Source organism: Malurus melanocephalus, unplaced genomic scaffold (genome assembly GCF_030028575.1).
Source record: "Malurus melanocephalus ecotype Western Australia unplaced genomic scaffold, MMel_1.1 scaffold_15, whole genome shotgun sequence".
Taxonomy (NCBI): Eukaryota; Metazoa; Chordata; class Aves; order Passeriformes; family Maluridae; genus Malurus; species Malurus melanocephalus.
Genome location: NW_026623247.1, coordinates 4,813,378 through 4,833,349, shown reverse-complemented (window position 1 = coordinate 4,833,349; position 19,972 = coordinate 4,813,378). Strand labels below are relative to the sequence as shown.

Sequence of the window (19,972 nt, the reverse complement as noted above, 5' to 3'; positions counted from 1 at the left end):
GGCCTGAAAAYCAGGAGCCCAATATGTATGTGAACAATGCTGCCTAATGTGGATATGAACAATAGTGGCTAATGTAAATTAAACAAAGAGGATTTCAGGCAGACTGAGGCCTGGGGTGCTGTGTAATTAGAGGCACTCAGCTCTGCAGCACACAAATTCCAATRCTCTGCTGGGCAGTGGCTCCCATTCCAAGTAACACCACCAAATGAAAGCTTGCTACCTGAGTCATGCTGAGACCTGACTGCTCACACATACTGAGATGCTACATGCTCAGGCAGGTATGGAGATAAAGTGCACTAAAATAAAGAACAATAAAAATCCTGCTCTGGCTGCTTACAGCTCTCCTGTGCAACCCTCCTCTCCCACCAACGGGTCTTGCTTCTCCTGATTTTCTTATCCAGGGGAGATACCAAAGCAGGGTCTAAGTTCAGCCTGTACCAGCAGGGCCATCACCAGGCCCCTGAGAGAATCTTCTACAAGGCCAGACCTTAACAAAAAGGAACAAATGAGAAGGCTATAACAGCAGCACGACATGTACCCCTGCTAGGTCACTCACAGCAAATGATGAAGGACGCTGTCTGTCCAGACACTTGCATTTTTCAACTGGGAAAAGTTCCTTTTACTGTGTCCCATGCCCATTTGTTCTATTTCTTKTCTGGACCAGACTTTTCCCTGTCCAACAGGAAGATTTCGCTCTGTTTGCCACAATTGCATTGGTCTCCAAGAAACAACTCAGCAAGGGAATAAAAATAGGGTACTGTAACAGAAGATCCCTGCAGTGTCTCAAAAACAGATGTTGGGGCAGGAGGTCCTGAGAACAGAGCTATCTGCTTCACAGGATTTGTTTAATAACCTGCCCTGATATATCCACTGAAGACACGGTGCAGGCACTGTTATTTACAGCAATCTCAATGTGCTGGAGGTCAGGAAAGGTGGATGTAAACAYCCATACTGATTGTTAATTTATATTTTGAAGTGGCAAAACAGTAGCCAAACTATTACGTTCTGAGAAAAAAAGTATTTAAAAATATTTTTTTCAATTTTCTAACAAAATTTTAAAGTTCTGGTAAAAACACTTATTTGAGGGAAGGAAATCAAAAAGCTTGGTAACTGCTTTGGAGTGTGGTATATAAGGTGGGGGGAAGAAGATAATGTGACTGGCTTTTGAGAGTCCTTTGAATACATAAAACCTCACATAGCAGAATCATAACAGAATTCAYCTACAAATAAAATAAATAAGCATTCCTATCATTTTTATATCTGGAACTGCAGCTCCACAATGTGAGAGAGAAACACATGAAGAAGGTAAGATGTGTCATTTAATAGAAATGGAAATAGAGAAACAGCAAGAAGAACTCTGATGATGATGCATTGAGCTGATGGATGATTCATCACAACATGAAGCAGACACTTCTGCAAAAGTGCAGAAGTGCCAGTGCTCTAAGCTTGGGAACAGCGTAATATCATCAAACRGGAGAGGAACTTTACTGCCATATGGAATTCTGCTTTTTACTGATCCAGTAAACACCACCAGAGTCTCAAGACTGAGAAATCAGTCAGAAATCAATCAGAACAGAAATTCAGGACCTACACACGTGCAACTCGCCATTTTTCCCTAGACTTTGTGGGTCCTTGATTTCCATGATAATTAATCAATGCATTTGTACTTTGATTTCAACCAAAAAAAAAACTTGGTCTTTCGGTGACCTGACATTTGAAGTTAGGTGAAAGCTGCTGCCAATTTTGCCTTAAAAGAAAAAGAATTGTAGAATTCTGTCAAGAAATAAAACCACAGAAGCTGAAACCATTTGAAAGCCTMTGCAACATTATCTCTGACAGAGGAATGTACATAATAAAGAAGAATGAGGCAGCCACTCATCAGTATTCTGGTTTCACTTCTCACCTGACAGCATGCAAAAGATCTTTCTCTAACTATAAGTTTTCTGCACTGAGCAAAAAATTCTTTGCAATCTGATGCAGTACTTCCTCAGAGAGCCAGCAATGAGAATTTCTCCTTCCCTGGTGTGTATAAACAAAGATACCATCAAAAAGAAATGCAACTGGCAGAATCCCTGAACAAAGACCAGTCACATCCTGGTTCACCTCCCCTCCATCTCACTTGTCTTTCATCAGGAACAAGAATGAAGGAATCGTCAGTGTGTGAACAAAAAGGAATTGTGAGCATCTACAAAAAAAGAAAATGGCTTCTTCCTTCCTAATGGCACTATGCTGCTACCTTAGGGACTCGCACGCCCTTTAGGCGTGTTTCTTAAGATGTACCAGCATGGCCTTTTGTACACAGACACCAGGTCAGGCACGCAGTCTCGGTCTGAAAGAGACAATTACAATATCCTACCTCACCAACCTCTTGCCTTTTTCATTTAACCCCATACAGCAAGCTCTCTCAACACCTCCTGCTGACCCTGACAGGACACTGTTCTGAAGGGAACGTCAGGAAACCCTTAAAATAGTATGAAGCTTCCATTCATAATTTTCATACAGCTCAACACTTAGATTTTATTTGGTTTTCTTCACAGCCTCAGATAATAGAAAAAAACTGAGTTGGAAGGATCATCCAGTCCAATTCCTGGCCCTGCACAAGACTATCTCCAAGAYTCACACCCTGTGCCTGAGAGMATTGTCCAAATGCTTCTTTAACTCTGTCAGGCTTGGTGCTGTGACCACTTCTCTGGGGAGCTGTTCCAGTGCCCAACCAYCCTCTGGGTAAGAAACTTTYTTCTAATACCCAATCTAAACCACCCTGACACAACTTCACGTGCTCCTTCATGTCCTGTCACTGAGTACCAGAGAAAAGAGATCAGTGCCTGCCCCTCCTCACCCCCTTCTGAGGAAGCTGTAATTGCACTGAGGTCTCTCCCTCTGTCTCCTCCAGGCCGAACTCACTAAGGGACCACAAGCTCCTCATACAGCTTYCCCTTAAGGGACTTCACTTCCCTCCTTTGGAGGCTTTGGCGCTTTGTATCTTTCTTGTACTGAGGRGTCCAGAACTGCCCCCAGCACTCACACTGGGGCTGCCCCAGTGCAAAGCAGAGTGGGACGATCCCCTCTCTTGTCCGGCTCGTGATGCTGTCCCTGATGCCCCCAGGACACAGGTGGCCCTCCTGGCTGCCAGGGCACTGCTGGCTCATGTTCAACTTGCCACTGACCAGGACTCCCAGGTCCTTTCCACAGCACTGCACTCCACTACCTCATTCCCAGGCTGTCCATACAGCCAGGGTTGCCCCATCCCAGACACAGAATCCAGCACTTTTCCTTGTCAAGCCTCATATGGCTGGTGATTGCCCAGCCCTGTAATTTGTCAAGGTCTCTCTGAAGAGCCTCCCTGCCTTCAAAGGAGTCCATAGCCTCTCCCAGTTCTGTATCATTTCAAACTTGCTCAGTATCCCTTCCAGTTCTCTACCCAAGTCACTTATGAAGATGTTGAAGAGCATAGGGCTGAGGATGGAGCCCTGTGGAACCCCACCAGTGACATGTCTCCATTCTGATATCACCCCATTTGCTGTAATCCTTTGAGGCCAACCCATGAGTAAGCTGCTCACCCATCACATGATGTGTTTATCCAGCTGAGCACTGGACATTTTCTCCAGAAGGATCCTGAGACAGACAGTATTGAAAGCTTTATGAATCAAAGAAGATTACATTAACTGGCTTTCCTTGATCAACTAAGTAGATTACCCTGTCATTAAAGGAAATCAGGTTGGATGAGCAGGWCTTTSCTCTCATGAAGCTGTGCTCGCTGTGATGATGGCTACAGTGTCCTTCAGGTATTTTTCAATATCTCCCAGAATAATTTTCTCTGTAATTTTACCAGTCACCAAAGTTAGACTGACAAATCTGTTGTTTCCAGTACCATCCTTTGTGCTCTTCTTGAAAATTGGTGAAACACTAGGCAGTTACCAGTCAATTGGGATCTCTCCAGAGTGTTCAAATATCACTGAGAGAAGGTTTGCAATGACATCAGCCAGCTCTTTGAGGTTTCTCGGATGGATCTCCTCAGGCCCCACAGATTTGTTGGSATCCAGCTGAAGCAGCAGATCCCACACAACATCAAGGTTAACTGGGAGCTGATCACTCTCAGTCATGGTCCTCAGCTCAGGACAATGAGATCCCCCTGGTCTGTCACCCGTGTTGAAGACAGAGGTAAAGACTGCATTAAGCACCTTGGCTCTGGCCCTGTCCATGTTTGTGAGACGGCAATACTCCACGTGTAATGTGCTGATGTTGTTTTTACACTGCCTTGTGCCATTACTATATTTTTTTAACTCTTTTTATTGTCTCTCATAGTTCTAGCCAGCTTCAACTCCAATTGAGATCTGTCCACATGAATTTTCTTGCTACACTGGTGAGCAGTATCTTTCTCCATATCACCTGACCTTGCTTCCATCYATCACATACCTTCCTATTTGGCCTCAGCTCCAGAAAGACATCCCAGTTAGCCTTCTGCCTCATCTGTTTGACTTTCAACATTTTGGAATKGCCTGCTCGCACATCCTTGAAATGGTGTCTTGATAGTTCAATATGGTCTGTGAAATTTCTGCCAAGTGTGAAAGTAACACAGCACTGCGCACCAGCACCTTGAATCACCATTTCTCTCACGTAACTGAAGTTCTTGCCACAACTTGCCTGCTTAGATGAGCATTTCTGCAGTGTTGACCACTTATCTGAACTGCGCATCTCAAATGCTGTTTGAGACTCTGACTAGTGAAGATGACACCTTTTGTTTCCTGGGCTATACTGGGTCTCTCCTGATTACTGGGTTTGTCCTGAGATACCTGAGGAATATCACCATGATAAAACTGCAAACAGAATAAAACAGAAAACAGAAAAAAAATCCCACAACAATCTACTCCTCCATCAGTCTTTCCAAAAACATCTAACACTCCAGCCTACATTTCATCCCAACTCACCAAGCTTCTAGAAGTGATAGAAAATAAGCTTTGTGTCAAGGACTCAAAGCTAAGAAACTCCATGATCTTCCAAGTTGTCCAAGACCCGCTTCAGAGAGAAAGTACATGGCTTGCTCTGTGCATGATTGCTCTGTTCAAAACTGATACTGTGTCTTGATCACAACCCTTTGAACTCGATTATTCAGTCAAACCACCTCACTGTCAATTGCCTAATCCATTTCACCAGTTTGTCTACAAGGATGTTAGAGGAAACTATGTCAGAATTCTTGCCAAAGTGAAGAATAAACAACATCTACTGCTCTCCCCGCATCAATCACACCAAACATCTCATCKTGTAAGACTATCATGTTGGGTCAGGTTATGATTTCTCCTTCATAAAGCTATGCTGATTAACTTTGCTACAGCAAAGTGAAACTCAACACCTAAGTGGTTACAATTTTCTGAAAAAGCAAAACTTACAATGAGTCAAATCCAGGTGTAAAAAGAGTCTCTCTATAACAGAAACTGAGAGCATGGGGCAGAAGGCTTACTTCAGTTCTGGAATCTTATGCTGAGTTGCCTCCAGCATCAGCTCTGGTGGTCTCACTTTGAGAGACTTTTGTGTTATCTGCTGTTCATTTTTTTCAGACTATGTATTTTTCTTGYTTATTTAGGGAGTGCCTATTTAGAGAATGATCCTTTCAGACCCAAGACGACACTGACTCGCAGTCCTGGAGGGAAAAGCTCAAAGGTGTAGTCRTGACAAATAGCAGACATCTGCCAGGTTGCCATTCAATTCCCACATAGTCCTACAATGTGGCAGACACCATTTTGGATAAAAGCTGCTGTCAGATACGCAGAACAATGTCCTAATGCATCTGCCTAAGTTGCATCACTCAGTCCTGTGATCTTTAATTCTATTCTTTTCCTTCTTATCCCGACATCCTTCTCATCGGTACACAACACAAATGCCTATGACAATAATTTTAGTGCATAAGTTCCTTCAGAATCCACCAATGAAAGGTAATTACCACGATCTGCATTACTGCAGAATGCACTTATTCACTAAAGACTGAGGTTCCAACACACTAGGCAACAGTTTTAGAACCCAAAACACTTCGTGCATGAAGAACTTATAATTTCTTCAGATACATCAGGAAGGACAGAGGGTCTCATATCTATCCTCCATGTTACAGATGAGGAGCTAAATTCAGAGCTAAGGAAGGTCAGAAAGAAGAGCTGCATCCCAGCTTCCRTTGCGAGTTTTGTGCCTAGCTAGAACACACTCTTTAAGGAAGTCAAGTGAAAAATGCAGAACTCCAGGACTGTACCCCAAATATAAGACCATACACACCCAGAAAGATAAAAGTGATAATGTTTCCCATACATACCTCAAACTCCAGATAGTGGTCCTTCAGTTTGTAATCATCTACTTCCTTGCCTTTGAGCTTCTTGTCAGGAGGATAGGAGCGATGTTCAGCAAGCTCAGTGGAGATCTGCTTCAGCTTAGCTTCATGGGACTTCAGCTGTTCATCCTTCAGAAACACATTAGGCRTTTAAATGAAAGAATCTAAAATACCCAAGAGGCAAAAGAAAATAGAGAGGTTCCTGCACAATAATACCTTGTAGTTTCGTTTTCTTTGACAAGGTCTGTTATCCCAGAGCTCTGCCACCAACAGCTGTCTCAAAGGCACCCAAAGTGGCCAAGCTTGCAGAAAAACTCAGCAGCTAGCAGATGCCACTGGGAAGGAGGGCAAACCTGTCATCCCTTGCCTTGTTGTGAGCAACAGAAGCAGCTTGCTGCCGAGCATTACTGACAACATGACACTTTTGTCTTAATACATTTTTTGGTAAATTAATTAAGACTATTGTGTATGCAGACAAAGCAAAGRTAGAATGAGACAGGCCAAGACCCTGTGTCAAGTCTCTGCAATGTAAAAGGAGTCTTTTGCAGTACAGTCTATCCTATCTTCCAGGATGGAAAAGACATGGAGGTAGGGCCTGTCCTTTTATTTCTGCACYGCAAAAAGCTATTTAGTGTGTGGTTTCTATTTGTTTAGAACAATACTGTGCACTCAGAACAGGAAGAGCAGTCCAGTCCCAAAAGGTACCTCATTTTGTGAAGCTGCTACCAGCTTTTATCTCACTGTGGAGTTAGTGAAAGAGAGRAGCTGCTACTCCCACTTTCTAGGCAATTTCCTTTATCATAATCCCAGGCCCACTCACTTCCTCCAGTCCATCTGTTAGCTAACCTTCCCTCATCTCAGAAGGTTTTCATCTCCCGCAGGATGGCCTTCTGTCCATTTCTAGGCCTGGATCTCAAATTATGTTTGAATTAGGTAAGTCAAAAATAGAGACATGACCATGCAGATACCAGTGACTTAATCAGGAGGTAGTACCCAGGTCAGCTCCTGTGTAGGTATCTTGCCTTAGAGGAGGGAACAGCTGCCAGTGTTGTCCCTCAGTGGTGTGGCTCTAAGCACAGCCCACACCATCAAGACTAGCTCAGACATGCCTGCACTGCACTGAGTCACACCAGAGACTGAGYCGCTTGTCTTGCTGAGCTGGAGCTGCGGAGAGCAGCAGAAAGGGGGAAAACTTCTACAGATGATGATAGCTAAGCCCCAGCTAATCTTGTATTTCAACTCTTTTGCAGTAGAACTGAAGAAAGAAACATGTGATATAATTTGCCTCCGCCTAAACATGGTAGAGCTGAAACCACTAGCTACTGACTGCCAAAAATTCTTGTTGCTGTTAGTTACTACCCTAGATTTGCATGTTTTCTCATTAGTGACCAATCACTCTTTACACTGTGCTGATTCCCTGGTCCCAGGGACATCCTGTGGTAGTGAGCTCTACAGCCYGATGACAGGAGGTCTTTAAGCAGCTATTAATACAGCACTTGTCATTTCCAGGGCACCAGCTTTGGATCTTTTGCATGTGCTACACGTTCTCAGGAAAAAAGAAAAAATCCAACACCCTGGTACATCTTTTCTAGACTGGTTGTTCCTTTATATATAGCTTTGTCACATCCCTCTAAGGATGGACTAACCAAGATCAGACATTGCTCTGCTTTTGAAAGAAAACCTGGTACAATGATCTTGCACAATCTGTCATTATGTCCAGCCTCACTTCCTCACCCATGTTAGGTCCTCACTGCATCCCAACTTCTGGCTGAGCAGGAACTGACCCTTTAAAGAAGTACTGTCCATCATGATTCATCCCACAAAATCCTAAACAGGAACCACAGGGATTTGACAATTTGTATTTTTTTTTTTTGTCTGCCAAATGAGATACAGACTGCTGGCAGCTTTTCCACACTGACAGATGAAAGCAGACATCTTTCTGCTTGCCTTTGAATTTATCTACTTTGAACACTTAACATTCTTCTGCCTTTCTAAAATAGCTTATCTTATTCCACTTATCATGTCTCCCCTTCTTCAAGATACAAACCACAGGGCTCTGATCTTTTTCCTTTCCAGATTAAATGGAAACAATGACACTAGGAAACAATGTGCTAAATGGAACAATCACACAGAACAACGAATRAAAAAGCTTTCTTTGGTGACTGGAGGTAAATTGTGCAAGCCCCATAGTGTATTTTTAAAAAGGTATGCATGAGCAAAAGGTAATACCACAAGGCTGAGACATGTTAGTATTATTCTTTACAAAACATGCTTTAAACTTTAAACCAAAACAGAAGATGGTGTGCTGGTCACCACATGGTAAGAAGAAAGGCTACTTTCATGGCGGGAGAAAAAGCAGGGGCAATCTAAAAAAACCCACATCCTCAGAGAAACACAGATTTTTAAATAGTGATTTCTAAGGGTAGTTGCTAAGCTAGGAAGATGGTAAAAAAAACCCCAACACATGCATTGAAGAAGCAATGCAGCATGGACAGATCACTTCAAAAGCTACAGGAGTATACTCATGAAGTACAATCTCTGTCACTCTGTCAACCTGATCAATGCCATCAGTATCATGTTCCTGCCAGTGCAGGAGGAATTCCAGGCAGGCATTGCATCTCCCAAAGTACAAAGAGCTACAGGCAYAAGCACCTGACAGAGCCAGGTCTGAGACAAGCAGAAATACACGAGTTTGTGCAAGCAGTAGTAGAGCAGTGAAACTCCCTGCCACAGGATGCTAAAAGCATCTGTGATCACAAAGGAAGACTAAAGACATTCATTTAAGAAACAATTTATAAATACATATTATACAGGAAATCCCTGAGCTGATAAATGGAGTCTGGAAAATCTAGTGAGAGAAATATAATTGATGCTTGTCTGATGCATCAGCTCTCACCTTTTATCAATTCTATAAGCCAAAGACCACGAGTATGTCTACTTCTTCTGAAATGAAGGGCTTTAATAAGCACTCAAATKAAAAAGAAAACATGAATCAGTATTTGAAATGTCCTCTGCAGGACCACAAGCATAAGAAGAAAATTCTTTATGTGGTGCTATTTTCTTAAAAAGTATGAATCAATTGTATTCAAGTGTGTTCCTTCTCTCTCCCCACTTCAAATCTTGCATGAGGAAATGAGCAGAGATTTACTRTGCAAGTGTTCCCCTCCTAGAACTGCTAGTGACAACAGCTATAAAACAGTGACAAGGACCATCATCCAGTCTCCAGCCAGAAAGAGAAATCACCATCACCTACYCCCCAAACAAAAATGTCTCACCTGAGATAGCTTCGTTGTGGTGGCTGGCAGGAGTGGGCGACTGAACTTCTTCTGAGAACCAATTGCCGCTGGAAATGGCGGTGCAGAGAAGACAGCAGCCACACAGTTAATCTTGTTGATCCAGGTCTGCATTTCTTCTTGACTCCTGGAGAAGAAATACGTAATAATCAACTGTTGACTCAGCCTCTTCTACCACTTTCCACCCTTCTACAGAATTTTAAAAGTGAGAATGAACAGAACTGAACAAGTCTTAAGAGTCTGTTTAGTCCTCCTGGCTATGTTTGTAAGCAGTTAGTGCTAAGTAACTCAGTCACAGGCTGAGGATTGTGAGGGCCATACCTCACCCTGGCACACCTCATTGTGAGGTCCATACCTCAACCTGGCACACATCTTTTCTTAATCGAATCCCAGTAACACATGTGATAGAACCAACCAAAGCCTGGATTCAGACACGTGTCCTAATGTCTTGGTTGCGCTGGCCACCACAGATCTCTAGGGAGTTTCRTAAAGATCTCAGTAGAAAAGGGCTCAGAAGCAAAAGGCAGGTCATCTGTTCTGTCTGGATATCACAGCATGAAAAACATGATCAAATCATTCTTGTATTAAGTAGTAACTTTGTTTCTCACCACAGCATATCTTCTAGAAAGACATCCGGCTAGGACCTGATGACATCAGGAGACAGACAATCCAAGACTGCCTTTGGTCATTTGCTTCAATGATTAATCACCTTGACTGTTTTAAGTTTGTGTCTTGTTTCCAAATTGAATTTCCTGGAGCTTCAGCTTCTAGCTGCTGCATCTTATTATGCCTTTCTCAGCTAGATTAAAAAGCCTCTTAAAACCTGATGTTTCTTTCCCATGCACTACTTGTGCACTCTAATCACATCACTACTTAATCTTATTTCTGATCAAATGAACAGATTGAACCTCTTAAGCCCCTGCTTTAACCTGTCCAGCCAGGAATTTACTCTTCCTTCAGAATTACTTTCTTTCCTCAATGAGAGGCATGAGGAGAGCACTTACTGGGCTTGGAAGAGCAGGACTCTCCAATCTGCTGTTTTAAGCTTGAGAACGTTGGGCTTCTTCTCGTAGTCTGTTGCCTTGGATGCCAGCGCATGGTGCACACTGACTGCATTCTTCAGATCTTCTTCTGACAAAGCCTTTTCGGGCTTATATTCATCCTGCAGGAGATAGCAGGGGGAAAATGGTATCTTATTTCTGCATGTGCTATTCCTTTTTCCTTAGCCCAGGGAAAAACCTTGTTCCACAGCTCAGAAATAGTAATAAGGCATATGAACTGAGTGCAACCTTCTGCACTTGTGGTTTTCACTACCTTTAACATGTTTTCCTTTCTTTCTGTTTTCATTTCTTTCAAGGAAGAGTAGTTCCACTACGTGCTTGACAGGAAGACATGTAAGAAGGAAGTATTTGAGTATGACAACAGCTGTGGATTATTGGTCTTCATTTCAAGAATCATTCATAATCAGCTCCCCACCTCCAATGCTCAGCTACTTGGGTTCTCTGCCTCCACTGCCTGATTTTAATTTTCCTCAACCAACTACCTTTTTATGTGCTCCTAGGCAAGTCCCGACATACCRCAGAAACCTTCTTACCAGTGTCCCCAAAGCAAATGGCAGCAAACTCCCTTAAATCTCTCTGGTGACAGCCTACAAATGGCAAGCACAGCTCTGTCTGGGTTCCTGACACAGTAATAGTACCACTCCTAACACCAGATGACAAAAAAAGGCAGTCAAGCTCCTCTCGTTTTGCAAGCATCAGCCTGGAAGCAGCCTTTGATCTCCTGAGCGACAGAAGCTGGACAAGGGCATAATGTAGCCACAAGTTTTATTTACAGCCCACACGACTATGAATGGCTTGGGAAAGCCAGGAGCTTTTTGAAAGGAAAGTGATTTGCCAGCAAGGCTGCATCACACTATTTCTGAAGGGCAGGCCAAAGCAATCTGTAATTGAATCCATTTCTCCCCTTTAGTGTATCACAGAAATCAGTTTCACCTGCAACATGCACCGAGTGTGATGACTCCAAAGCAGCGGAGTTAACTCCCTGCAGGCACGGTAACTATTGATCCTGCACTTGAACACAATTTACAAGATGAGGTTTCAGAGCAAACAGAGTGCAGGATGCAGTGTGTGTGTGGGGACAGCACTGCTTCAACATCCCGGGGGAACCCACCCAGCAGAAGAGCCAGTTAATGCGAATGAATTCCTTTACAGGACCTCTCTGGCAGCTCAGAAAACAGGAYTGCAGCCAGAGGAATCTACACCACTGCCAAAGGGACCTGAGCTCTCAGCCAGGCTGCGTTGGGGCTCTGCAGGGTGAGTTTCAGTAGATGGAAGTCACCARCTGTGGTGAGCACCTCTTGGAAGGTGGAAGAAAACATCTTGCTCCTCAGCTATGTCTCATCCTTCCTGATGGAGGCCCTGCCAGTGCAGGCCCAGAACTTGCCACACTGCTGCTCAGACACTTCACCTGAAGAGAGGCRGCCACCCAGCAGTCTTGCCACACCACCACCTCCACATGGAGCCAGGCAAGGGCACAACCCACCACAGGTCTGGCAAGCCCAGTAGAAAGGCAGAGTATTACTGTACAARTGACCAAAGGGCACCCTAGAGATCTGCGACATAAAGGGTTTTCAAGGGTTGGCAGAGAGGGACCAAATGTCCTGCCTCTSTCAAAATTTGAGACTCAGCAAAATTTGGAGGGATCTGTCTATCTAGATGGATTTTGCCTATTGTCCACTTAGGGCGTTCTTTAAAACCTTTTCAGTGAAGTTTGGCACACTCTGTCTTGAACATGGAGGAGGCAAGGCCTCAGGTCAAGCTCCTTCTTTTAAGGGTTCACGAGCTGATTAATTTGGTGGTAGTTTTGGGAGAAATGACTGGCTCCATTGTCCAGGGAGACTGGGAAAACCTCAGAGCCAGGAAATTACCACAGGCCTCAGAAACATGATATTCTATCTTTCCTTGCATTACTGCCAAGAGACAGTGTCAGCTATCACCTGTCTTAYTGCCTCCAAGCTTCTTCTGTGAGTTGCATCCAATGTCCACAACCTGCTCTGGTGTCTAAACCCGTTTCAAAAAAAGTCCACATTTGGGCTGTCCCAGAAGGCTGAGAACCCCTTCTTTCCGACAGAAAGCACTCGTGGTAATCCTTGCTAATCCCAYCATATCAGTTGGCTGCAATCTACCTTGACAGCTGGGGCTCTGCCAGCTTCTCCAAAGGCACTGATCAGCATACCGGATATGTCTCCACATAAGTTTGCCAGCCTCAGAGAAAGCTGCAAGGACATGAATATGCTGCCAAAATTCCTTCTTCAAGGCCTTCAACTCTTTTTGACTGGTAGGGAATGCTAGGGGAGTAGGAACATCCATTTTCACCCATGCCATCAAGGACAGCATGTGGTATGATGTGCTGGTGTCAGCATGGAGGTTGAGCTGAAATGGAAGGCAGTGTCTAAAGTTAGACCTAGACAGTGGCAAGAAATATATATGGGAGCCAGAAAGGAATTGTGACCTGTCTGTCAGCTGAAGGCTGATGTGAGTGCAGCACACAGTGCAATAGTATGCTGAATTCATCTTTCTCAAACTCTAGGAGAATGACTTTTCCACATCCTGCTGACCCAGAGACAGCATATTTCTAAATCAGTTTTTGGTAAACCAGAGAATGACATTTGTCTTTTCTTATCAGTCAATATACCATGGATGGGTATCTCCACTCAGCTGCATGTGATGGCTGCAAAATTCCCTTTAAGAAAGTCTCATCACCAAACACTTTACATCATTCTGGCCTTTCTCAATTTTTTTATTCACTTTTAATAGAGTATGAGAAAATTTATATAAAAATACCCAAAGCTTGCAAGATTATGAAGTGCCACATCAAAGAACAAAGACGTTGCAAACCTCACAGAAGAGTCCAAACAAAACGTGAAGGTTCGCATCCTGCACTGCTTACCCAGGAGCAATTTCTAGCAAAGAAGTGAGGTCAGTCTTAYGTCCTCTCCTCATAAGCCTCTCTTGTGCATGCACATCACATCCTGTGTCAGTCTAGTGAACAGACATTCTGTCAAGCTCCTACTTTGCAATTTCCTCTTGCTATGAACCGAGGGCAGGAAATTAACCTTGGCCTGAGGATGCCCAGAGACACAGCCAACATCCCAAACATGTCAAACTTCTTATTTTATATAATACTGTGCATGCATGTTCAGTTGGCTAATTGTGAACGTTTCCACTGAGCCCCTCCGGTGCTCTCCGTGCTCACAAATTCAGAAACCATCTCTCTTAAATCACTCATTAAAGAACAAAACAATATGCAGTATAGGAATTAGCACTGGAATAATTCCAATGAAAAAAAAACTGGGCAGGGAGACAAGACTGCCCAGAAAAACTCCTCAGTAAATCTCAAGTGACCACCATTTACAAAATACTCTCATACGTGGACTTTGACAACAAAACAAGTAGAACTGGAATGCAAACAATGACAGCATAACTGGGATCACACTGCYCACTGGGGGAATCACAGCTGCTATGAACAATTAATATTTATATTACAATAGTGTCTTAAGGGAGCATCTGAGTTACAGATGAACACAGATTGCAATATTGCAGAGGTTTGTACTTGCATTTGTGTGTAGACAGCACCTGTACAGTGAGATTTCTCTCTATCCTGCTTCAACAGCACTCGGTGCAATGAAAGCAACATCACAGATGTCATCTCCACAGATATATAAAGTGAAAGAGGGAAAATGCGTGTGAATGCACCCAACCCTACAGCACTCTATAATCAGAAGACAGGGTCAACTGAGACAAGGCAATCCTTTGACCAAGACTATTGCCAGAGTTCTTTGCACTTCTGCGAAGAAATCAAGCTGCTCTAAAATGCTTCAGCACTTCGTGAAAATTGGTTCATTTCAGTGCCTAGTATATTGCAGATGGAAACAGCAGCACAGCAACCTTTATTATAAAAACTTGCCCTAGCAGTGCATTTTTAAACTCTGGCATCTTCACCTTCTATGATACTACTGGTTTATTTGAGTGCTGAAGCAAAGCCCTGGTGGACCTTCCGAAGCTGAAGCCACAGCTGTAGCGTGGGGCTGAGCAGGGGCCAGAGGCACCCTGGAGAAGCTCACAGCTGCCCCGTCACTCTTGGAATAACTTACTTCCCATCACATCCTTCTGTCAACCTCTCACAGCCCTAAAGCAACAGCCTTGCTTGTCATTGTGCTACAGTATGATGGCTTCAACGCAAGTGGGAGAATGCAGCTTTGCAGAGTACTGTCCTGCAATCACTGAATTCAAATGCACTGGCAAGTGCAAAACACACAAATAACAAACAAATAAGAACAAGAACTCAAACAATGCATTTCACTCTGCAAAGATGCAGTCATATGTGAAATTACTCCCTTGCTCCTGAAAGCATGGAAGGTAACAGGGGCGAGGGCAGCATTCTGCAGAAATTTGCATGCTACATCAGCATCTCTACATTTTATTAAACAGAAAGCATTACAAACTAATATGCCAGCAATAGTCATAAAAATATTTAATTAAGGTGCTAAAATAGATGGTGTCCTCAGTTCTTTCCCTTGAATATCAATTAAGAAATCAATTTTTGTAGTACAAACAAGGTGCCTTCTTATTTTTCAGAAAGCAATGCAGYCTTTTCAGGTGAACATTAAAGATGACTTATTTCAAAAACTGAAGATTAATCCACTTCACTCAGGAAAGGGCAAGTACAAGCCTGCCAAGAARGCATTTTAAAAGTACAACATGAACCTGCTCTCAGCAAAAGGACTTGGGATTTACATGACTTTTTTCTAGTGTCTTGCGCTGGCTTTGAGCATATCAAATCCAACTTCAGCCCAAATCTTCTATCCTGACAGCAGATTGCTTTGTCTGTATCAGGATTTCAGCTCCCTCAAAAAAGTAGTGCACCTTGAGCATCCACCTTGTAAACCTCATGCTGCAATAATTTGATCCCAATCACTTTTCTTTATCAAGAGACTATCCACATTGGCTCAAATGAAACCAACAGAAAGCCATATTATGGGAGAAGGAAACAGCAGTGTGTACTTGCACTCCGGAYAGTTACAAAATAGAGTGGAAATTTAAAACAGCTTTCAAAGAAGCATACTTCTGCAATACAGGGCAGTCTGGACAAGCAGCATCTATTTTATGAATATTTCATCTATATTGGAGGGCAAAAAGCCTTAACAACCTACTTAGCTGCTGCCATTTATTTGATTTTGACAGTTCTCACTCATATGTTGCATTTTATGTTCTAACAGTACAGTTTAAAATGTACTATATTTAAGCTTGCAACAAAAGCTTCATCTGACATTTTTTTTTTAGACATCTTGCTGTCAGGAAGCACATTTTGTTAGAAACCAGGCTCTTCTTGCTTGGTGGGAAAAAAGTATCCTTTTATCCTTCAATTTTGCAAAGGAACAGAAGCTGCAGATTCCTACCAAGGCCAAGCTGTTGTCCAATTGTTTTGCAGCTGGTCTTGCAGGCACTGCAGAAAAGTATACTATGAAAAGGTAGGAAAGGAGGACAACCTTACAGAAGGGGAAGTCATATGTATGAAATACAAAGTTAAAAGCACCCTAGAGGAATGTGTGCATGACACAGAGAGGTGACACTGTCTTTGCTGGTGAAGCTGGCTATTTTTTTCAGCAATGTGAGACACAAAGGCATACACTGGAACTTACTGGGTGAACATGTGGATGGGGAGTGGAACTGAACTCGAAATTGTGAAAAGAGAGAGGGTGAAAGGATTCATGCCTGAATGTGTGTGTTAATAGGGTGGGGGGTAGGGACATCAGCCACACTGCGCATTAGAGGGAAAGGAGCCTGGAGGTGGGCTGAGAGAGTGGAGAGGATGCATACTGCTTTATCCCTCTTAAATTAGTTTTCAAAAGASAGCGCTTTCTCCTACCTTCTGCAAGTAAAGGACCGTTCCCTTCAGCACAGCATAAAAGGTTTTCCAGCCTCGTTTTCCTCGGGGAGCTGGAAAGAAAACAAATGAAAACCCAGTTAACTCAGATCCATTTTTACACTTTGTCTAGGCAACAAGAGAGCTACATTGGTCCTGTGTTAAACCTCCTTCATACTATCTTTTTCAAAGGACAATGCAACTGAACACAATGCCTGCACGTACCTGCTGTGAGAGAGAGAGAGTAATACAACAGCCCTGACGACAGCCCTGCACTGGATCAGAAAAGAACAGCAGCAATGCAGAAAGCAGGCCACAGAGATCCACAGTCTTGGTGATCTTGCAGATAGGCAGACGCTGTCTCTACACAGCTAGGTCTGAACTCTGCACCATGGCAGTTTGCAGAAAGGAACACCCTTTCTGTTTGCCACTGCAGGCTGGTAGGCAATGCTCAGGACCAGTGGGATACTACTCAGAAAGCAGTATCTCTCAAGAGCATCCTTCCTCTTTACTGCTGCTGCACACCCAAGTTCACATTGGAAAGGAGAAGGGTGCCAAACAAAATCCTACGAAAAAATCCCAACCCCATAAGAAAGCTAAAGCCAGTTAGAGGTTGAAGAACATAACAGAGACAACATATCTATCCCATAAATTCCTACAAACAAGCAGCAGGGGGGGGYGGGAAATGTAAATTCAGCATGAAGGCTGAAGGATCAGTTTGAAACAGCTGCAATGGAGAGAGAATTAGGCACAGGCTGTACGGTCACCATGCCAAACACTAGAAGCCTGGATCTAAGCTCACTCCCCACCAAGCACTCAGCTGACCAGCATCCATATATACGCAKATCACTGACCTTATACTGAAATTAATAACCTGTGCATAACTAAAGCATGACACTCAGAAAGGTACCTCATTCTGATCTGAAGACAGAAAAGATGAAGAGGYTACACATCCCTTGTCCCGAGGAGGTTAATCATTCTCATCTCGCATAACAGGCCTTATTTCCAACTGGCATTTGTTCGGTTCAGCTTCCAGGCATTTGCCCCTGTTACATCCTTCTCCTCTAWGTGCTTAAGTGCCTCTAGCCCTCAGAACTAGGCTCCTGAGAAAGTACACATGAGCATTCTAGCACATCACCTCATTGTAAATCCAACACAAGCTAATCTCTGCTCAGCAAAATCTCCATTAAGAAATTAAATATGAAAAGGTCTAGCTTAAAAAAAAAARARAAAAAAAAATTGTTTATTYGTGCCTGGAAAGCCAGAATGCAACTTTTTTGAGAGCTGTATGACAGCAAGACAGAATTTAAATTGTACAGAAACTTCTGAAAATTTGACCCTAATTACATTACTCATAAAAGGGTTATCCCCAAAATGCCAGCGTTTAGTGTGCTGAATAATGAGCAATTCTGGTACTTATAATTAAAGAAATAATTTAAAAAGGCAAGTAGATACAACTACTTATTAAGGCTGAATAAAAAGATGTTTAATAAAGATGAATCTATTTAGAGCACCCTGTCATCACAAAGAATGAGGTCAGTCTGATTTTGACACCTCTGTCTGGATTCAGTTGTCCAGCTGTCAGCTTCCATTTTGAAAACACTGACCTCCAATTGTACCTTCTAAAATAGACTAGCAAAACATGTGAACACCAGACAACACAGCCCAGCTAGAAGAGACTGGCAGTTACTGGAAACCCATCATGAAGCCAGGCTCTGGGATTTAGTCCAACAATGAGAACCACAAGTAGGCAGTGATCAACAATGACTGGGGAAACGCAGATGCTTTGACTAACGTCTGCTTTTTCCAAGATCTGTAGACAACAAATGAAAGTATCCAAACACCGAAACACACACATGCATCAGAGGCCCTCAATAATTAGAACATCACAAATAGAAGTAGGGCAAGAAGGGAAGAAGATAATTAAAGTAAGTAAGAGATGCAGCAGGATTATTACAAAAAAAAAGGGCAGGGAGGAACTGCATAGTAAAAAGCTGGATAGTGCCAAATGCTGCTGCCCTTCATTGGATATGTGACCCAAGGCTGGGAAGGTAGGAAAGGAACAGTTACAGCATCTTCCAAACAGAGGTGAAGAACAGCCTTTCTTTAAAGCCAGACCGAGGGGGAAGGGATATTTGGAAGAATCTGGTGTCACATAAGGAAAAGGAGAATTATCAAATTACTAAAGAACAGCTACTGTAATTCACTTGAAATTATTTTCTATTCTGTAAACCACTACATTAAATTTCTTTTAGCACAAAAAATTCCCATTGCGTTTCTGTATCACATTACTTCTTATGCTCATRCATTAGGGCTGCTGAAAATGGGACTGAGCATTGTAAATCCTGGCACTGTATCACAGTGAGAGTGTGATAATCCAGTTGCTGTGTTGCCAGTTATTGCTCCTATTTCCCCTAATGATGCAGCACTCTTTGCCTTGAGAAGTACATGGGCTCATTGTGAAAACATAACAAGAAAATAACACATTAGGATTGAAAAATTACTCACTTTTCTTTCCGTCCATATCTGCATGGATTTTCCGAGCCAGAAATCCAGTTTTATAGAYAGCAGCATTGGGGTCATGAGGGATGTCCAGGAACGGGTTATTTGAGTTGCCAATTCTACTGACAGCCTTTGTTTGGCTCCCATTATCCTTTTCATCTGTACCATCCGAGTGAGATTTTTTTTTCTCTTCTTCATCCCTTAAAAAGCAGTGAAAATCATACATGAATGATGGACTGACCAGCAAAGTTTAGTTTCAGCAATTTTTGAACACTCCTTGTCAAAACATAGCTCTCTTTATAGGGAGCCAGACTCAAGAGAGAAACCTAGAAATATACCAAAATACAGACATATCATAGCAAAGCTTCAGTTCACCTACTTCACCAGGATACAGATTTTCAATAAAGCCTAAGTTTCCATTACTGTCTCAAAAGATAAGATTTCAAGAGTGTTCCATGTCCCAGACAACCTATTTTTAATTCCATGCATTTGAGTGCTAAAATGGAAAATATTTACCTGCTGGGTTCTCCTGAAAAATGCCCAATTTCTTCACATGTAGATGAAAAGAATTAGAATAATGCAGATCACTGCAGCTTACCCGTTAACTTAGCATATGGAACATGGACTTTCCCTCTTTTCCTTTATTTTCCTCTGCAGCCTGGCATAAAAGTAGTAATTTAAAAATAAAAACCACACTAAGTGAATTATGTTATCTTTACTTTGGAAACAAAATGCTGTTCAAAATGTTACTTATTAGGGCAATGTATTCAACAGAGCTCTTGGGACAACAATGTAAGCCACAAGCATTGCCTGACTAATAAATGCCTTTTTGCTTGTCAAAGGCAAAGSCTAAAAAGGACTAGGCAACTAGAAAATAAAAGGTGTCCATCACAAGAGTAGGATAATGGTTTTTAAGAGAACAGGCTGCTAAATCTAT

At 42.7% G+C, this 19,972-nt stretch overlaps 1 protein-coding gene across 2 annotated transcripts in view; it reads right to left on the bottom strand.

The window, feature by feature from the left end:
- Positions 1-19,972, bottom strand: part of PSD3 (pleckstrin and Sec7 domain containing 3) — a 112,010-nt gene that overhangs the window by 9,735 nt on the left and 82,303 nt on the right. For both annotated transcript variants that reach the window (XM_057385247.1, XM_057385255.1), the window contains 5 exons: positions 19,042-19,235; positions 16,537-16,607; positions 10,611-10,768; positions 9,589-9,733; positions 6,299-6,442 (listed from right to left, as the gene is read on the bottom strand). In XM_057385247.1, the coding sequence (XP_057241230.1) occupies positions 6,299-6,442; positions 9,589-9,733; positions 10,611-10,768; positions 16,537-16,607; positions 19,042-19,235 (712 nt within the window). The remainder of the gene's footprint in view (positions 1-6,298; positions 6,443-9,588; positions 9,734-10,610; positions 10,769-16,536; positions 16,608-19,041; positions 19,236-19,972) is intronic.